At 40.4% G+C, this 19,460-nt stretch overlaps 1 protein-coding gene across 1 annotated transcript; it reads right to left on the reverse strand.

The window, feature by feature from the left end:
- Positions 1-1,623: 1,623 nt before the first annotated feature.
- kcnk6 (potassium channel, subfamily K, member 6) lies at positions 1,624-19,130 on the reverse strand. Its single transcript, XM_039782114.1, has 3 exons — positions 18,629-19,130; positions 13,473-13,865; positions 1,624-3,601 (listed from the first exon to the last, which is right to left on the reverse strand). Exons 1-3 carry the CDS (start codon positions 18,942-18,944, stop codon positions 3,351-3,353), a joined length of 960 nt encoding a protein of 319 aa, XP_039638048.1. The 5' UTR covers positions 18,945-19,130; the 3' UTR covers positions 1,624-3,350.
- Positions 19,131-19,460: the final 330 nt, after the last annotated feature.

Below are 19,460 nucleotides of genomic sequence, written 5' to 3' on the forward strand. Positions count from 1 at the left end.
ACGATTCGATTTAAAATCGATTTGATTAAAAAACGATTCTCGATTTAAAAACAAACAATTCACAGTAACTAAATGTAGTTACTTTTCCCATGTGATTGCAGTAGACATACAATAAAAAAATAAATAATCAATTTTTGGAATTCTATGAATCGATTTTGAATCAGAGCTTGAATCGCGATTTGAATCGATTTTTTTATTTTTTATTTTTTTTTGCACACCCTTACCATCTGATGCTGTTTGTGTATTTTCATTCCTGACCCTGAAGAAAAGCTGCAGTTGTGTATTTAGAGAATTATGAAAGTGCAAGAGCATTACAATTTGTAACCGACTGAAACTCTCCAACCAGAGATGCTTCTCCTCCAGGCCAACACGCTACCTTGTTAAAGACTTCAGACATTCAGGTAACGTGGGTGTCACGATCACACCTGCTTCAGAAACTTACAAATAATAAGATGTGAATTTAAGCACTCCAAGATTATCCAGGATGTCAGTAAGTTATTGGTGACATAAATCTGAACTAAATACTTTTAATCTAGCTCTTATTCCAGCCAGAGGTGTAATAGACGAGGACTAGTAGTAGTTTATTTTGAACATGTAAAAAAATAAAAATTATATATATATGTGTGTATATGTATATATATATATGTGTATATATATGTATATATATATATGTATGTATATATGTATATATATAAAAAATTAAAATGACAGCTTAATAAGGTCATGTACTTCTCAGCATAATCTTCCAAAATTATTTTAAGTAATTCAAATTAGAAATTCCCATGTTCAAAAAGGAGTAGGAAGAAGTTCATAATGAACTTTTCAGGTCCTGCCCACTTTCTCTATTTTTATCATTTAGTTAAATACAAAATTTGATGCTTCTCTTATACGTACATCTTTACATACACCATATATCTACCTACCTACCTACTGTTCACATAAACCCATGCATTCACACAGATACAGATGCATACATGCATGCACACACATTCACATTTTCTTTTTTACACATATACTGTACCATTATGACCGGTAACGCGTGGATTCTTGGAGACAGCTTCGCCTACAGTCACTCCACTCTAGAAATGAGAAAGCAATCACTTTGTCTCATCATTTTTTTCCCCCCCCGTCACTCTTGAAAGACCTACTTTAATGCTCTCAGGACACTTGAGCCAAATATCCACATCATACTATACATACCTCATTTCATAAAAGGGATTTGGAAATTGACCCAGTGTTGGATTCTGCTCTCAGGGCACACAGCCTTGAACAAAACAAAGCAACCTTTTCTTGCTGGGCTTTACGTATAGACAGTTTCAAGTTCCTAATGTCTTTAACCCTCCTGTTGTCCTCGGGTCAAAACTCATTGACCCATTTTCAAAATGTTTCTGTCAAAAATTTGTGTTTCTTTCAACCAAAAAAAAAAAAGAACATTGATGTTCCATACAACTATTACTCTTCAGAAGTAAAATAAATGATCACTCCACTACTTTCACTGAACTTTTCATTGTTTTATTCAATTGTATAGCTTTTGAAAAGAAAGAAAAGAAAAAAATCAAAGAACGTTGAAAAGAAATGACAAATGTTTTTGGGAAAAAACATCAATAAAAGCGCAGAAATAAAAGACAAAAACATTGAAAAAAGTGTGGAAAAAGATGAGCGAAATGTTTAAAAAACAAAAAAAAACAGAAAAAAAAAAAGTTGCACGGTCGACGGAAAGACAACACGAGGGTTAAAACACATACCGGTACGTCTGTCACACCGCTCGACAGACTTTTCAAACTGCACAGGTCACCCACATTTCAAGTTTATGGTACAAACTTATCTCATAGAAGTGGAGGATGACATGCATTATGAGAACAAACTAATGTACAGGAAAAAAAAGAAGCTATTTTTCATTTATTGTTGTCCAATGTAAATAAATGTTAAACTGATATTAAACTACAAACAACATACACAACCAACATGGACAGAGACAACTTATTTTACAGTATCAGGATATAATTAGCCTTCTCATACAATTACAACTTCGATGGTAAAATACTAAAGTGCATTTCAAGTCTTCGTGACCTGTAAAAAAAAAAAAAAAAAAAATCACAGAACAATAACATTTTGGAATTGAAATCACTTTTTATTTACCGCCAATTTTTTCCTTTTTCTTTTCCTCCATTATCCCTCTATTCCAACCCTTTAAACCTATTTATTACTGCTCTGGAGCTTTTTACAGCCTGTGCTCTGGAGATGTAGTAACATACATGTAGACACAAGGGGGCAGCACCATAAAAGGAGGACAGCTCATGTCCTGAGGCAAACCGTGCTGCTCTGTGGTTTCTGTACATAGATATATGTATGCATGTATATCTATATCTATGGTTTCTGTACATAGATATATGTATGCATGTATATATATCTATGGTTTCTGTACTCTTGAAGGCTGACCCAGACGCAGGAAAGTCAGTACTTTCACACAGGAAATCTGATTGAACACGTTGCAGTAAACGTCCCCAGAGTTTTAAATGCTCAGCGTAGGTCGACATTTGACCTTTATTTGAGGAAGTGATCGAAAGTTTTTTTTCAGTTTCACATGTCGTTTCACTGCAGTAGTTGTTAAGTCGTGCTTACGTGGTTGCATTCAAGTGGTGCAAAAGTGAGTGGAGGTCAAACCGGTCTCTAAATAGGATTGGACGGTTTGGTCAGTGGTTTGGTGGAGGTTTGGCCATGATGTTTGTGCATATGTGAAATATAAAGTGAAGGAGCTGAACTATGCACCCAAATACTGTAATGTGGAAGAGCTGGACAATGCACCCAAATTAAAAACCAAATTCAGTTGAAAGTTGGCAAGTGCATCCTCGATTGGGTTAGGCACCAAGATGTAATTATTATAATTAAAAAACAGTTGTATTTAGTCCTAAAGAAGCAACCCAGACCGGTGACACATAAAGCAACATGACAAAAATACACGCAAGACAGAAGTGATCTAAAAACCAACCGAGTATCAAAAGTTTTTGCGTCGAGCCCTTCACGGGTTATCCCGAGGCTGTAAACGAACGCGGCGTTATCGGTATCTGTTATGGCATCGTTAAGCCCAGGCGGGTAGCTGTAGGCAAGGTAGTCCTTTCGTATGTGCAGAAAGCGGTGTGTAGTAACCACTCACAAACTTATTGCCGGTCCTCTCACAAAAGGCTGAATCTTAAAACTCATCTCAATTCCTCATTACGCCTCTGGATGCGTTCAACAAAGAGACAAAAAATAAATAAATTAAGACAAGAATTCAGATTCAGCCCCCACTAGTGGGAGTGCCAGAGGTATAGCTGCTTCTTCTTTTCTCCCCCCCCCTCCTCTCCCACAGCTCAGCCTGAGTTGATGGTGTTGTAAGTGGGCTGTGATCCCGGCTTCAGGTGCTTGCTGGCCTTTTTTTCTGTCTGGCACGGGGGCGCCTGATCTTCACGCTTGCCCTCCACGATGGGCTCCCGGTCGTCCTCCAGGTCCGACTCGTCACAGTGCGGCAGCTGCAGGAAGGTGGTCAGGCCGTGCAGGTCGGCCATTTTGTGGAAGGTGCGCAGCAGGAGGTACATCATCATCAGGCCCAGGAACAGGTAGACTTAGGGGGGGGAGAGACGAGAGACAAATGTCACAGGAGATCATTTATTTAACAGAACAATGTGCAAATGTATTCTCGCAAAATAAAGTCTTTACCTGAAGCTGACTTTCTACCGTTTCTGAGAAAAAGGTATGCATCAGAAGGTTTGCCTCAAATGGAATAAGACTGCTTCGCCATCCATCCCATAAAATGATAAATGTGGGTGCTGGATGTGATGGCACACCTCAAACTCAAAATAGCTAAACATCAACCAGAAACTTTTCTATGATCTAGCATTCGATGTTGGAGCGGACCTTTCACTTTCGATAATATTGCGAGATAAACTATTTTTGCTGCATTTAGGGCTGAGCCATTTGCGATTTTTCTGCCAGATATTATGATTACGATTCAATTTGCAAGTTTTTTTTTTAGCTTAAGTTTAGCTAAAGTTCAATATTCACAGTGTAACACATACAACATGTCATGGAGCATTATAACATGAGACACAATCAAAAACTGCTCCATATTCTTATACAAGGACGAGAACAGATATTTATCGCCTGCAATAAGCGTTTTTCTTTTAATAAGCGTGGAACATTGAACAGTCAAACACAGAACATTATGTCAAAAGCTAAAGTTCTAATAATAAAAAAACATTTTGAATAACAAATCTCAGTACTTTTCTGTAAACTGACATTTCTAATACGCCTCAGTTCAACAGCAGCATCGACATATTGTACATGTTGCACCTTCTACGATCACGTTAAATAAAGTAAAGCAAAATAAATAAATCAATCCAGTGCAAATTGGACATTTCTGTAAACAGTCTGTGATATGTAACATTATTCCAGCATTCATCTTATGGAAAAAAAAAAAAAAAAAAAAAACAGTAAATGTAATAATAAAAAGAGGACTAAAAAAAAAAGTTCAACCAAACATTCAACTAAATATTCACATTTGATTAATCATGGTCTTCACAATTAGCGAATCCATTCTTTCAAATTTCGATTAATTGTTCAGCACTAGCTGCATTCATGGAGAAACAAAGTGCCCCTCTAGTTTAGTGTAAATGTGTTACCATGCTGTAGGTACGTGTGGTATTTCCTTTACGTGCAACAAAGAGCCGTCCATTCACACCCAGCAGTGATGTGAAGGTTTCAGCTTAGTGCCTTTTCATGTGACTTAAACAGAATTATGAACAAATGTAAAATACTATTCTTTATAAATGGTTGTTTTATTGTAACGATCATAGAGAAAAGACAGAGGAAACTACCACGTTATCAGGCCAAACTCTAAATCCGATCTAACTGTAAATCTACTAGTTTACTGCCATTTGCAGTCAACAGTCTGCTCCATTCCTGACTGCTTTAACTCGGAAAACGTGGCCAGTAAAGGGTCGAGGAATTAATGTCAAAGTCTGGCATACACTGGGCCGTGGACTGAGAAAACTATTTTAGTAAATCCATTTCACCCAAAAGTAGGACAAAAGTGCCCTCAAGTGGGTGGGCATAGGTGAAAACTAAATCTGCTCAACATTTGTTATTTCTGCTCTGGTTGTTTGCCTTGAAAAAGAAAAGCCATGTGGGTTTCTTCCGTCACATGGAAGCACTGAAGTGCCCCACATAACCACAGGTCCTGGACAATGGTCTCTCACTATGCGAGGAGGCCAACTCGGTATAGGATTACAGAGGCCTCAGCTCCACAACTGTACACTTACTGTGGGAAGTGTGCAGTAAGTGGTGCAGTGGAAATCCCAGGGGAAATATAAAGTCAGCTTTAGTCCTTTAGGCTTTCCTATCGACAGGTTTCGGGAAGCCACATTTAGGAATTGAACGACAAAAACCTTAATTAAACCTACCTGGAATTAGATTTAAAGAAGAACAGATAAGAACAATAGCTCCTTATTAACACTTTTAATGAATAGCTGTACTAGAGTCAAACTGTTTGAACCTGCCAGCTTCCAATCTTCTAATGTTAAACAGCATCGGAGACAGAACACAGTGAGTCAAAAGGACTTTGACTGTCCAAACTCTAAATATTCTAAATATTTGCTCTTCAGCAAAACCAGAAATGCTTTGCTCTCAGGGGAAAAGCCTTGAAAACAGCAGTTTTGAACGTTGCAGATTCAATAACAACATTTTTGGGGCCTTTGCGTTGCATAACTAACAAAATCTGAATCTTTTATAGGGCGACAAGTATAGATTATTCTTAGGAATAGGAAATTAAGAGTTTCATTTGCTAAATAAGATCTGAAACCTCCAGTGCCTCCTCACAAAAGGATGGATTGTAATTAGTGAATTGTAAAATGATAATGTTAATGATGAAAATGTTAAATGTTAAAAACCACTCATTGGAAGTTGGCCCTCATTTAGATATACTACTACAGCAGGGAATGTGTATTTACAAGAACACATTTACATATGATCAGTTTCAGATTCTGGGGAAACCCCACCAGTTCCAGGAAACCTCTTGCAGCCGGTCCCGAAATCCTTTTCCTCAGAAACCTGCAGGGACCGCGTGGGTTAATCTGACTCGACCTACATCATCACTATCGAATACTGCCTGATGAGGAAACAACACGTGTCAACTGCTGGGGCTCCTTCCAAACTGAAGTCAAGGGATTAGCCGAGGACCAGACTGATCTCATGAGGTGGTGGATGTATGACACGCCAAGTCGTATGCCATTATTGGCGTGTTACCAAGATGCATACTCGCTTTTTAGTGTGTTGATCAACGCCGTTTTGCCTCCATTGACTTACATTACATTTGTGTCCTGTGTGTGACGTTTCCTAAACCCAACCGGTTCTTCTTTTCCTAAACCCAACCGGTTCTTCTTTTCCTAAACCCAACCGGTTCTTCTTCTTTTCTTAAACCCAACCGGTTCTTCTTTTCCTAAACCCAACCGGTTCTTCTTCTTTTCTTAAACCCAACCGGTTCTTCTTTTCCTAAACCCAACCGGTTCTTCTTTTCTTAAACCCAACCGGTTCTTCTTTTCTTAAACCCAACCGGTTCTTCTTTTCTTAAACCCAACCGGTTCTTCTTTTCTTAAACCCAACCGGTTCTTCTTTTCTTAAACCCAACCGGTTCTTCTTTTCCTAAACCCAACCGGTTCTTCTTCTTTTCTTAAACCCAACCGGTTCTTCTTTTCCTAAACCCAACCGGTTCTTCTTTTCTTAAACCCAACCCGTGTGTGACGTTTCCTAAACCCAACCGGTTCTTCTTTTCCTAAACCCAACCCGTGTGTGACGTTTCCTAAACCCAACCGTAGCCTCGCGATAACACGCCACGTGGCTTTAGAAAGTGGCGTGTAGGTTTGCGCTGTGACGTTGCAGACTGCCGTCCGCTGTATACGGCGTAGGCATACACGCAGATAGCTCAAAATGCGTACAGATAACACGCCACTTGGCTTTAGGAAAGTGGCGTGTAGGTTTACGCAAAGTCATGATATCACGTTGCGAGGACAGGACACAGTATAAAACACAGCAACTTCGACTGTGTCGACCTGGGTCCCTCTACCATAAAAATCTAATCTAGGGTAGACCATTCTCTGGAAAAGTAGTACTAACGAGGGCTATTCATTCATTGTAATGCATCCCGTGATTGTGAGGCGAAAAACTCTACGTATTACAATCCTGTTTTCTTTCCAAGATTGTGGGCCTGTAAAGCCATTTTAGATTCAAGTTTTTTTTTTTTTTTTTTTATTAACAATTTATTTTTCAACATACAAAACATACAACTTGCAACATAAACACATTTGGGTTTCTTTCAAGTGGATTGCTAAAAAATAAAAATAAAAAAAACATGACACGGCTGGTTCCATAGAAACGCTCTTCGAGTCCAATTAATAAGTTCACTATAGTTTAATTCAATTTTATAGCATTTGGAGGAAAAAAAATGAAATGTTTCAAAACGGTATTCTGACTTAAGTTTGACACATATCAATCTGGGATTCCCTCAACATATGTTCCTTTAATTTTAACTATTAGTCAAAATAATTCATAATTTCAGCTTTTTTGAATTGAAAAAATAGGTATAATTTCATATAAATGAAGTTTATTGGTCATGAATGCCAGAAATAATTGTAAAACTAATAAGTTGCTGTTAGTGGTGAATCTGGTGGTGAAGAAAAAAAGCGCAGAAAATAGAAACAAAAGCTTTGTCGGAAAAAGGGACTAAAAAAAGGGTTGATTTCCGGGATTTTTATCCGGGGAGGACAATACAATGGTTAAAGACAGAGCCAAGAGGAGGTGCTGAAGTACAGTTTTCTCTCAGACCACTTGAATTGCAATATGCTGAAAAGGTTATTCTGGAAGTTTTGCCCAACGGCGCAGGAAAAACCCAAACTGCCCAGGCCAGCTTTAAAGTCAACAGGGGCGAGAAAGGGTCTATCAACACTCCGTCAAACAAAATGTTCATGTCCTAAATGGCCACAAAAACCAAATCTTAATCACATACAACTGTTTCTATAGTAAAACAAGTAGTTGGTCAAATTACTGTGGGGGAATGAACTAAACTGAACACAAAAATATGTGAACTGCAGAACCACTCATTTCCTTAATTTCGGCAGACCACATTCACCTCAACAGGTTGCTCGGAGCATTTAGCGTCAGATGTTATTTACTGTAGAGCTCTCTGACTGAGACCACAGATGGGAAAAAACATAAGCATGGCCGCATTTGGACAAAAAAAAAAAAAAAAAAAAAAAAAAAAAAAAAAAGGTCATTCCAACCGTGATTCAATTACAGAAAAAAAACACCCGCACAGACGCTGAGTAACAAGCACGCCTATGAAAACAACCTCCATCATGTGACGGTAAAGATTATATTTTCCTGTCCATACGGTCAAGCCAACACACTTCTGAAAGAGGCTTTGTACCAAAACTATCAAAATGCAGGTGCAATGTTCTTTCAAATACCACAACACATTTATTCTGTAACTTGCTCCTAAACATGTTTAATAAAAATGCCAAGATGCCGCCATTAGTCAAACTAAAAAGATAAATCAGCAACTACTGAGTAATAAGCGATAAGCTGAGTTTAAGCATAGGTAATATTTGTGGTACTCACCATTATGGTTGTAGGATGTGCAATATCTGGTAGGGCACTGGTGCAATATTTTTTTATTTGATATGGTATTGTGCAGTTGTGCAATACATAAGTTATTGATCCCAGCATGATTTAATGGGAAATGTGCAATCTGGGTAGAATTAAGTGCAATATGAGGGGGAGCAGGATCTCTTTCTTTCTTCTGCGAGTGTGGGGGAAGGTAGGGGGGATGAGGATTATTGGCTGCTTTTCTTTGTTCTATATCGTTTGAAACTGAATCTGCTTGAGTTTTCGACGGTTGGTTGAACAAAAGCAGACATCTGAACACATGAACTTGGTCACTTTGGATATTTTTACACTTATACTTTCGACACCTTATAGTCGCAGATTATCAGATTAAAATCAATAATGAAAATAACCGTTAGCTGCAGCCCTACAGTAGTTGATGTCACATATTTTGAGATATTTCAGTCTGGACCAACGTGAAGGAGCGACCAACTTACATCAACTAACAGAGCGACAGAGTCACCCGTAGAGCCAGTGCTGTTGCATTGACTCCCTCCAGGTTTTATAAAACTCATCAAAAAAAAAGGAAGAGCCACAAATTCTTCTGGGATAATTTCCCTGCTGTTCCATGAAATTCTCTGTAAAGTCGGATAAACTTAAAATAAGCGACACAGAAGAGTGCGCTCCAAATTTCCAGACAGCTAACAGATAGCTCGGAGAGCAGTTTCATTTCTGAGGAACCCACTTCTCAACCCCTGACCTGCTACCGAGAAAGGAGAAGCACTGAGAGGTGCTACTTCTCACATCAGAGGGGAGAATGGAGACTGCCTAGGTCAGCTTCTCCCTTCAGAGCAGGGCGACAAAACAATCATCCTGGAAATAGGACTTTCTAAAACCTTTTTATTCTTACTCTCAAGACATACTTTTGAAAGAAAAAAATAAAAACCCCCACTATAGTTCTTCCTCTGATGTCCTTTATGAAAAACATTTTATCCATCAGCATAATACAATCTGCACTGACCAGTCATAACCCTGCCAATGTTTTCCATGTCATGCTATTAAGTCCTATTAAGTCCTTTTCAGGACATTGCATCTCGCCTGCTTAACTTGCGTAACAACAAAAAGCTTTTGTTTCTGCAGCAGAGAAGTTATCTCTGTGCCTCTGCAGGCCACCACACTTCCGACAGATCTTCTGGTGTACCTGCTCTCATCTCTCATCTACAGCTCCGCAGGCGTGTAGCTGCTCTGTGTCAAAACCACACCAGACTCGACGTGAGCCCTGGTAGTTTTCATATAGTGCATTGCCAGACCTCCACAGCGCTGCACAGGAGGGTCTGGCTACTCTACATAGCATTTGGGGATGGGAAGAAAACATGCTCTGGTTTGTTGGCATTTCTTTTAACGAATCACAATCTAAGCTAAGCGCCAGACGGAGCCACGGTGCCTCTGCTAAATAGCCTCAAGAAGGAACTTGAGTTTTGGTGGAACATGTGTACGTTCAAAGGTTGTTTTAGTCGTGCAACAGAAAACTCTGATTGGACAGATAGTCTAGCTAGCTGTCTGGATTTACCCTGCAGAGATCCGAGGAGCAGTTAACCATAGTCCTCAGAAATCCTCCATCACATGGGATGTCCTCTCTTGCCATGCACCTGGGGAAGAACCTTCTGGAGTGCCTTATCCATTCGAGGCAGTCCTGTGGACTCGTGTCCCCACATCTGGCACTCATAGCCTCCAACAGCAGGGTTTCCTTTAGGATCTTTTTTTTAGCAGTGGGGGCTGTTCTGTTCGAACAACAACCTACCTCCAGGATAATTTAAAAGGTGTACAGCCCTATTTCTGACACCGTGGTGACAGAAGTTTTGCCATGGTGGGCCGCCACTACAAAATCATACATAGAGGAAACACTGAATAGCGACATTTGGTCAAGTGGGTGTTGATCATACACTTTCCACCTCCAGGCAGAGAATTACTGTTATCATTTACTGTAAGCATGCAATTCTCACCCGTTTTGGTGGAAAATTTTGCATTACAGATGCAACTGTAGATCTTTGCAGATTGGGTTGCACCCTCAACCCTGCCTCTCTCAATGAGAGACCATGATTCATAACATGGTCTGTCAGTGTAGCCCTGTTTTCATGGGGAATTACAGCTTTTTGTCTTCTTCTAGGTCTTCCTCCACGGGCCGGCACTCTTCCTGACACTCTTTTCCCTCCGCCAACCTGTCTTCCTGGGTCCATTTCAGAAGAAAGTCTTACATACAGCGTGTATGTGTTCACTAACAAGTCTAAAACAGCTGAAATTGCAATCAGCAGTGTTTGAAAAGGAACAGGCTGAAATCCATTCTGTTTTTAATGTGTGGTTAACATTTTTGACAGCAGTGTGCTGTAAATCCACAGTGTTGTGCAGGTTGTGGTTACAGCCATGCGATAAGTGTGTAGACTTTTGAAAAACGGCAGTAATGAAATGCGAACTAGAGTTTGGTCCACATGAACTGCTGCTGTGCAGACTGTGGTTAGAGTTTTGCACATGTGGCTCCGTTTAGCAATCGAAAAAAACAACAACCTGTATTGCTCATCTGCTGTTTTATTTTAGGTTACAGATGGTTCAGTTTAGTTACAGGCTTGGTCTGATTACAATCAGGTTAGCTCCTGGGTGTTTGCCGACAAGTTGCACTGTGAAGTTTTCTTGTAAACAAGTAAAAGTTATGTTTACGTTCGACGTTGCTCACCAAAATGCATTGCGTTCATCCCTGAGGCCGAACAAGCGTTCTCATAAAGCAGCGGCAAAACTGACATGCGAGGCCAGCGGCGCGTGAACAGAAGGTGCCGGGGATCAAAAAAAGTGATCAATAGACGGCCCACAGCCGCCCTAGTAGATCTGATTTAACAGCCCATTATTCTTTATCAGAATGATGCAGCATCAGGCTAGATGACCAAAATAATTGACAGACGTTTGGATGTAACCAGACCAACCAAAGAGGAGGACGCCAGGACTGACTGTACACTTCACCTGCATCTATATACACTGTGTATTACATAAGATATCAGACCTCAGCGGTTTGTTTTCACGACACTTATTATAATTTCTAATTCAATTCCAAGAGTGTACTGTATCATACTTAGCAAGGCAGTGGAAGTGAGTAACGTCTGGCAACTGTCAGTATTTTACAACACGTCTATGGTAAATTCCACGGGCGAGTAACAATTAATCTGCACCGCAACTAAAACATATATAAAACTAATTTGTTTGCTCAGTGAACAGGTGCTGATATGTCAAACATTGTGACCCGAATCACGATGAGACCACACCTTCTTATCAAATATCCTGCAGACATCCTGCAGACGGCCAAGCCTCGAAAAAGGTGGAAGTGTGTGAGCTTGTTACTGTGACTGTTGAAACATTCAGACTAACCTTAGAACGAGTTAAACATCAGACGTGACAAAAACAAAAAAACAAGTACCTGAAGCAGAATATCTGTGTTTGCTTAAAAAGGATGCATGACACTTGAATGATCAGAAAAACTGGTTGCAGTTTTTGTAAACAAGTTTAAAATACATTAAAAAAAGACACACTAGACACTAGTAAAAAGACAAGTATGAGGATACTGATGCGCAGATACTAGCCTGCCATGTTCAAAGAAATTCTGTGTAAAAGATTTACTTTTTGGCTCAACTTTAAAAAGGGCAAATATGACTTTAAACATGTGGATGCTCTACTTAAAAACAATTGGGAGATGGATCTAGATGAACCAATTTCAGAGGAAACTTGGCACAAAATAATAAAAAGGGAATTTTCTCATTATCCACATGCCTTAGACACGCTGTAATCGTATTCACTGGTCTAAATTCAGACTTTCTAGGATTAAAGCTGACATAGACCCCACATGTGATCGATGTGGGCAGGGTCCCGCCACTCTGCTGCACATGTTGTGGACGTGTCCAAGACTTTACATGTTCTGGCTTAATATCTCTGAGACCTTCTATGGGGTATTTGGAAAGATAGTAGAGCCGTCCCCATTTATTGCATTGTTTGATTTGGCCCCGGAAAACACCCCTCTTTATTAAAAAGGGAAATTAACATGTTGGGCCTTCTGTTCTGTTCTGGCTAGGAGACTCGTACTGTTTGAATGGAAAGACCCTATTCCACCGACACATAGCCACTGGATAAGGGAAGTCATGTGCCGTCTTAAGTTGGAGAAAATTAGACATACAGTCAGAGGGTCTACTGGGAAATTTTTAAATATCTGACAGCCCTTCTTGACTTTTGTCGAGGTAATGGAAGCAGACAACATGGTAATGTAAAAAAAAAAAAAAGTATGCATCTTGTATTCTTTACTTTAACTTCATGCCATTTATTTTTTCCTTACGGACATCTGGTTATGTATAGTGTCTTTATGTTTATGTCTGGTATTGGGGGGTGGGAGTTTCTCTTTTCTGTATAATGTGAAAACAAAAAAAAACCTTGACAAAAAAAATGTGGATGTTCTGCGCTTTAGTCTTTGGTTTCTGTACTTTGTCATAATCTATCTATCTATCTATCTATCTATCTATCTATCTATCTATCTATCTTAAAAAGGTTGAACTGTGATTTTTTCGCAAGGATCTGTACCTAACAAAGATTTTTTTTCTTTACTCTGTAGGATACAATTTGTAGGCAGGGATGTCTCTGCAGCACCACAATACTTTACTTTAGAATGGTTTGACACATATTTTGGCTTTAACAAATATTGCGCGCGATTCGGATATTGCACTAGTCCATATTGCGATTTCGAGAAAATTGTGCAGCCCTACTGGACAAACGCATTTCTGATCTACGAGGGACGTAATAACAACGGCACTCACCCATGACGGTGACCTGGTACAGCTGCCTGTACTTCTGCCCAGGCTGCGTCCCCGGAACAAAATCTCCCAGTCCGATGGTGCACAGCGAGATGAAACAGAAGTAGATGCCATCCAAAAACGACCAGGACAACTCCACTGAGCTGAACACGGCCGCCGGCACCACGAAGAAGCACACCACCACCACGAGCAGCAGCAACAGGAAGTGGACAAACGTGGCCGGCCGAGGCTCCATGCCCGACCGCTGCAGGAGCCTGACGGGAACGAGGACCAGCGGGCACATGATCCTCTGGACGCAGGCGGTGAGCACCAGCATGGTGAAAGGGACTCCTATCAAGGCGTAGACGATGGAGAAAGCTTTTCCAGTGTCAGACAGCGGAGTGGATTGACCATACCCTGGAGAGAAAAGGAAGAGGGCAGATATGTTGTTGCATTTATATGTACATTTAGAATATTTCTTCCTAACCCTTGTGTTGTCCTCCAGGATCAAAATGAAGACTTTTTTTAAAAGACACCGTTTTTAAATTTAGGTCGCTTTTTGGCATTTTCTTTCCCCATTACCACCAGTAGAACCAACTAATTACATACATAATTCATGGTTAATAAGCATCAGTTAATAGGCATTTCAGCCTTTAATGGAAAGGACAGCCAGATATGAAAGTGGAGAGAGAGGGGGTAGACATTCAGGAAGATCGTCCAGGTTGGACTCGAACCCTTGACCTTCTGCGTCGAGGCATACACCTCTATGTATGTGCGCCTGCTCTACCAACTGAGCTAACCTGGCCACAAATTATCTAATTTTTGCTGATGTTTGCAGCTCTGTGGAGAAAATATTCAATTAACTTGATAATAGAGTGGTGACCTGACCGAGCCCGACCCAAACCTCATTTCTAAATATCTGTCTGAACCCGGCCTGGCCCGTCCCTCTCCGGTATCCGAACTCTACTTTATAAGTCCGTTAGGAACTTCATTTGTGCAGAACATCAGTGCTTGTATAATTCATATACCCAACAACACCAGTTTTTATCACACATTTCACGCCGTTTGCGTGTGCAGTTCACATACTCAGCAACACAACACACCACAACCACCACATACCAGCAGTCAGAAGTTAAAAACCTGCAAACACAATACTTGAACAATAGGCAATTAAAACATGAAGTGAGAAGAAGAATGTTAATAAAATAATTCCTCATGTCTTTACAATGACCCAATGAATGAACCAAGCTTAAAAGATTTTCGACCAATAGAATTACGGAGCAGATCTCCACTTTAATTGCATCTCTTGCATGCGCATGGGGGCAGAGAAAAAGAAGACTGCTAGCTAGCAAACATGGATGTAAACAATGCAAGCTTTAAAATATTCCAAAAAATAAATAAATAAATCAAACCAGCTTTTCAAATGTTTTATAAAAAAGGAAGGATAATGCATTGACTCCCGGACTGAAGAGGCACAAAACAACTATGAACGACGCGGACGTCTCTTTGTGGTGTCTGTGTATCGCTTTGTGGTCGTTTTGCGTCTCACCTGCCACCCATGAGATGATCAGAGAGGTTGTGAACAAACTCACAGTTTCACCATAAAAATGAAAGCAGGCAAAGGTTAAAACTATGTTTCCAATCTATTCATAGTAAACTTCCACAATCTGATTTTGCAGAACTCTATGGTTCCTCTTCAAAGTACCTAATGTAGTTGTGCACACAGTTATTTGATACAACGAGGGGTTATAAAAACAACAAATTACATTCTGTGCGTTTGTTCACTTCTGGTTTTGTTTATATCCACAACCTTCCACTTCCTGGATTGCTCCATTGCTGATGGAAATTCCACCGGATTTCACTCATTTAGGCCGGATGTCAGTTACCTTGGGCTTTCTTTGTGTTGACATTTTAAACTCTGGTGGATTTCTGAGGACTATGGTTAACTGCTCCTCAGATCTCTGGAGGGTAAATCCAGACAGCTAGCTAGACTATCTGTCCAATCTGAGTTCTCTCTCGCACGACTAAAACAACCTTTGAGAGTACACACGTTCCACCAAAACAGGTTCCTTCCCGAGACTATTTTGCAGAGGCACCTTGGCTCCGTACGACGAATGTGATCAGTTTAAAGAAATGCCAATAAACCAGAGCACGTTTTTCTCCCATCCCAGAATGCTGTGTGGACTAGCCAGACCCTCCTCCGCAGCGCTGTGGAGGAAGGTCTGGCAATGCGAGACTACTTCTGGTTTTGCCTCCAGATACAAAAAAAAAAAAAAAAAAAAAAAAAAGGGCAAGATAATGAACTGGTGGTTTGTTCACAACCTGCATGATCATCTGACTGTTTGTGTTGGCAACCAAACCTATTATAAAGATAACATTTAAGGAAGTGTCACATACGTAAAAACACATGCAGTATTGTGAAAGAAGTTCATTTATCCCACGCAGTAGAGCAAACAAACTGCTCCTGAAAACAAAGGGGATTTCTGTTCTGCTTCATACATTTGACTTTGCATGTGCCATGTGAGCAGCAGTGTGGAATGTGACGGTTTTTATTTTCATATTTGTTTGCTTAAATAGCACAGAAGCTTGCAATGAAGCCCCCAGGAGTATATCTGTGTGATGTTACTGCGATGCTGCTGCAGTATTCTGGTAGTGAGTCCTGGTAGCGTTGACACTGGCAGTGCATGTCAAAACGTCTGTCAATTCACAAACTTCATAAACCAGGGTTTCCCCCAGGAAAGTTGTTTAGCCCAGCGGCAAGTGTCTTTTTTCATCACAGACTGATGGCAGCATTAATGTAAAGCACGAAAGATTCTGGGATAACATAATCATGGACGGAATCGCGAAATTGAGAATTTCAAAAAGCCATGGGGCCATATTTTAAGTCAGTGCTAAAGCTAACTGGAGATTTGAAAATATGACTATGTCTTAGTTTCTAACCGAGCGGCCCCACTGTAATTGTAGTTTTAAAAACTGTCTTAACATACATTAAAATAATATAATAATACGCAGTGGCTTAGTCCGGGTGGGGGGCAACTTAGGCATGGTGGGCCACCAGGTTTGCTATACACTGTGGGAAACCCTGGAAGCCAATTGCAGGCCATGTCTTTTCGGGTTTTGAATACTGACCATTAAAATGACACCAAATACTAGGTAGGTAGGTAGGTAGGTAGGTGGGTAGATATTAAAAAGTTCCAGAATGTGTTTTGTTTTTCCTCCATCTTTCATTTTCTTCTAACATGAACCTTTTTTCTTCCCTCTTATACCAACATGTAATTTGCACCATGGTCTGAATTGTCCATATTATTTTTTCCTAGTCATGAATGCATGGACATGATTTCTGTATAATTGTAAAAAAAAGTTTCAAATCCAAAATCCTTAATTTTATGTAAATATATCAAATTCTTACAGATTTCTATTTTCATTTTCGTTTCCTTCTGCTTTCTTTGTGTTGGAATTTTAAATTTCTGAGGACTATGGTTAACTGCTCCTCAGATCTCTGCAGGGTAAATCCAGACAGCTAGATATACTATCTGTCCAATCGGAGACTATTTTGCAGCGGCTCTGTGCGGAGTTTAGCACCACCCATGACGATTGTGATTGGTTTAAAGAAATGCCAATAAACCAGAGCACGTTTTCCTCCAATCCCGGAATGCTGTGTGGACAAGCCAGACCCTCCTTCAGTGCGCTTTGGAGGAGGGTCTGGCAAAGCGAGACTACACCCCCCCATAACATCCTGTTTTTACAGGAAATACATAAAATCAAGGGCACAGGGTATCAGGTCATTGTGACTTTTGAGATGAAAAATAAAGCTATTGATGCAATTTGTCATAACAGCAACTGTTCCATTGCCCTGGACCACACCCATCTTCGAACCTGGCCTTCGGTCTGACCTCAACTACACACCTGTAAAAGTTGTATCACTGCATCTTGTCTGTGGAGAAAATCTCTCCACAGACAGACATATAAACATCTGGCAAAATACTCAAATCCACTTCTGTGGTAGTTCACGCTACACTAGGTGTCTCCAGGAACACATTGTGCAATAATGACACACAAGCACAGACACACAGACTCACAAGGTGAAAACAACACCGCTGGCTCGGCTGGTTACGATGTGGGTGTATAAGAAATACGTGGTTATGCAGGTGTGTGAAGTAATACGTGGTTGTGCAAGTGTGTGAATAGTACAGGGACACCACAACGTTACTGGTGTAGATGAACTGGCTGGTGCCACAAAAACCTCTGTATGAAAACCCAGCTGCACCCTTTACTTCCTGTAACATTCAGCTCAGGTGTCTATATACAGTGGGTGTTCAGACCACAGGGTCACATAAAATATAACTGAATCAGACTGTGCAGTTTTCTGGTAACTTGGTAACTGTCAGTGAACTTACGATCGTCCCATTTATCTGCCTTCTGCCTTATAATTCCACAATACAAGTCCCATTTTAGGCCTTTATCACATTATGTATATTTGAATGTTGAGAGAAGTGTTTTTGCTGCTCTTATTTTACATATTTTCAGTTACTTGTGTGTGTGTGTGTGTGTGTGTGTGTGTGTGTGTGTGTGTGTGTGTGTGTGTGTGTGTGTGTGTGTGTGTGTTTAAGAACTGCACTAAGGCAAATTCCTAGCCAGACTGTGTCGACAGGGCATTATAGTATTGAACAGAATTGAATCAAACAACTGGACATTCCCTCAGATCAAGGGAAATAACTCGTATGCTAAAAAGAGTTTCCCACTTTTGAACTAAACAGGAAATGATGTGTTTATTTATTAAGTACTGAGGAAACCTATTTCCCCTCTCGGGGCTGTGTGTGGTTCTCTGTTAGGAGGATAGGTTTGTATTTTGATCTCTTAACGGACTAAAAGCTGAAAGTCACTCACACAGCTAAAACTTGACACGACACGTGGCAAAATAAAGTTATTACCAGTAGGGCCTATATTAGACTTTTGTGGCGTTTTATGTCCAAAAAAAATATAAAGTCCTTATACTCTTATTGGGACTGGTGGCGCTTTTGTTTTGTTAATAATTCATGGAGTTATAGGTCGTCTTGATGTTTATACTGAGGACATATTCATGGGATTTTTAAAAAGGTAGCCTAAAGGCTATTTTCAGTTACTTTCACGTCCTGGGTAAAAACAAACTTTTGTCGCTAACAACTTTTGCCTGAACTCACCGACGGTGGTGACCAGAGTGTTGGCGAAGAACATGGAGGATGTCAGGTCCCAGTTGGAGGTAACGGAGCTGTTTCCGAGGACGGAGACGCCGTACTTGTTGGCCGTGAGCACTTTGACCAGAAAGAGCTCGAGCGACGTGGAGTTGACGCAGCTCTGGTTCAGAAACTCTTGCTTCAGGGCTTCCATGTCTTGTCGCAGCTTGTCCTCCACCGGCCGCTCGATGCTGGAGAACATCAGGGCTCCGAACAGCAGGTAGATGACATAGAACAGCACGAAGCCTGTAAGCAGCAGCCACGACCTGCCTACAGAATTCATGTCTTGTTTCACTCCGTGATTAACATCAGCCGGAGCGGTTCTAAACACGGGACTTCCCTCTCTCTCTCTCTCTCTCTCTGTCTGTCTGTCTGTGTGAGTGCTCTCCTTTCTTTCTTTTTGTTGCTCTCTCTCTGTGCGTGAGAACTGTGTTTTTGGGGGCTGTCCTAATTGAACTTGAACCCCTCCTTTTTCAACGCATCCTCCTCCCACAGTTAGAGACAGCACAGCAGGGTGTGTTCAACTCGGAAGGGAAATGGATCCTGGATCCTGGAAAAGTCTCTCCTACAGGGATCACAAGCTTCTGTCGACCAAGATTGTTGGATTATTGCACTTTTAATCTGTCTTTTTCTCAATTATAAATCCGACCAAAACTTTAATAAAGTTGTGACTTGTTTGACAGAACTTGCCACTGTTTTAAAGACATTTTTAATCTGAAATGAAAAATAACCCTCTTCTGCTGCTCAATTAAGAAGATTTCTTTCACATATTCCCCAAATTATAAATTATTTCTTTTTG

The sequence above is a fragment of the Perca fluviatilis genome, chromosome 2 (assembly GCF_010015445.1).
Source record: "Perca fluviatilis chromosome 2, GENO_Pfluv_1.0, whole genome shotgun sequence".
Classification (NCBI taxonomy): domain Eukaryota; kingdom Metazoa; phylum Chordata; class Actinopteri; order Perciformes; family Percidae; genus Perca; species Perca fluviatilis.

What these genes read in the sequence shown, in the direction of transcription:
- kcnk6 (XM_039782114.1), bottom strand. Translation starts at nt 18,944, where the DNA reads ATGAATTCTGTAGGCAGGTCGTGGCTGCTGCTTACAGGCTTCGTGCTG. An exon ending in CACTCTGGTCACCACCGTCG is followed by an intron (nt 13,866 to 18,628) that starts GTGAGTTCAGGC and finishes TTTTCTCTCCAG; the next exon opens with GGTATGGTCAATCCACTCCG. An exon ending in GTACCAGGTCACCGTCATGG is followed by an intron (nt 3,602 to 13,472) that starts GTGAGTGCCGTT and finishes CCCCCCCCTAAG; the next exon opens with TCTACCTGTTCCTGGGCCTG.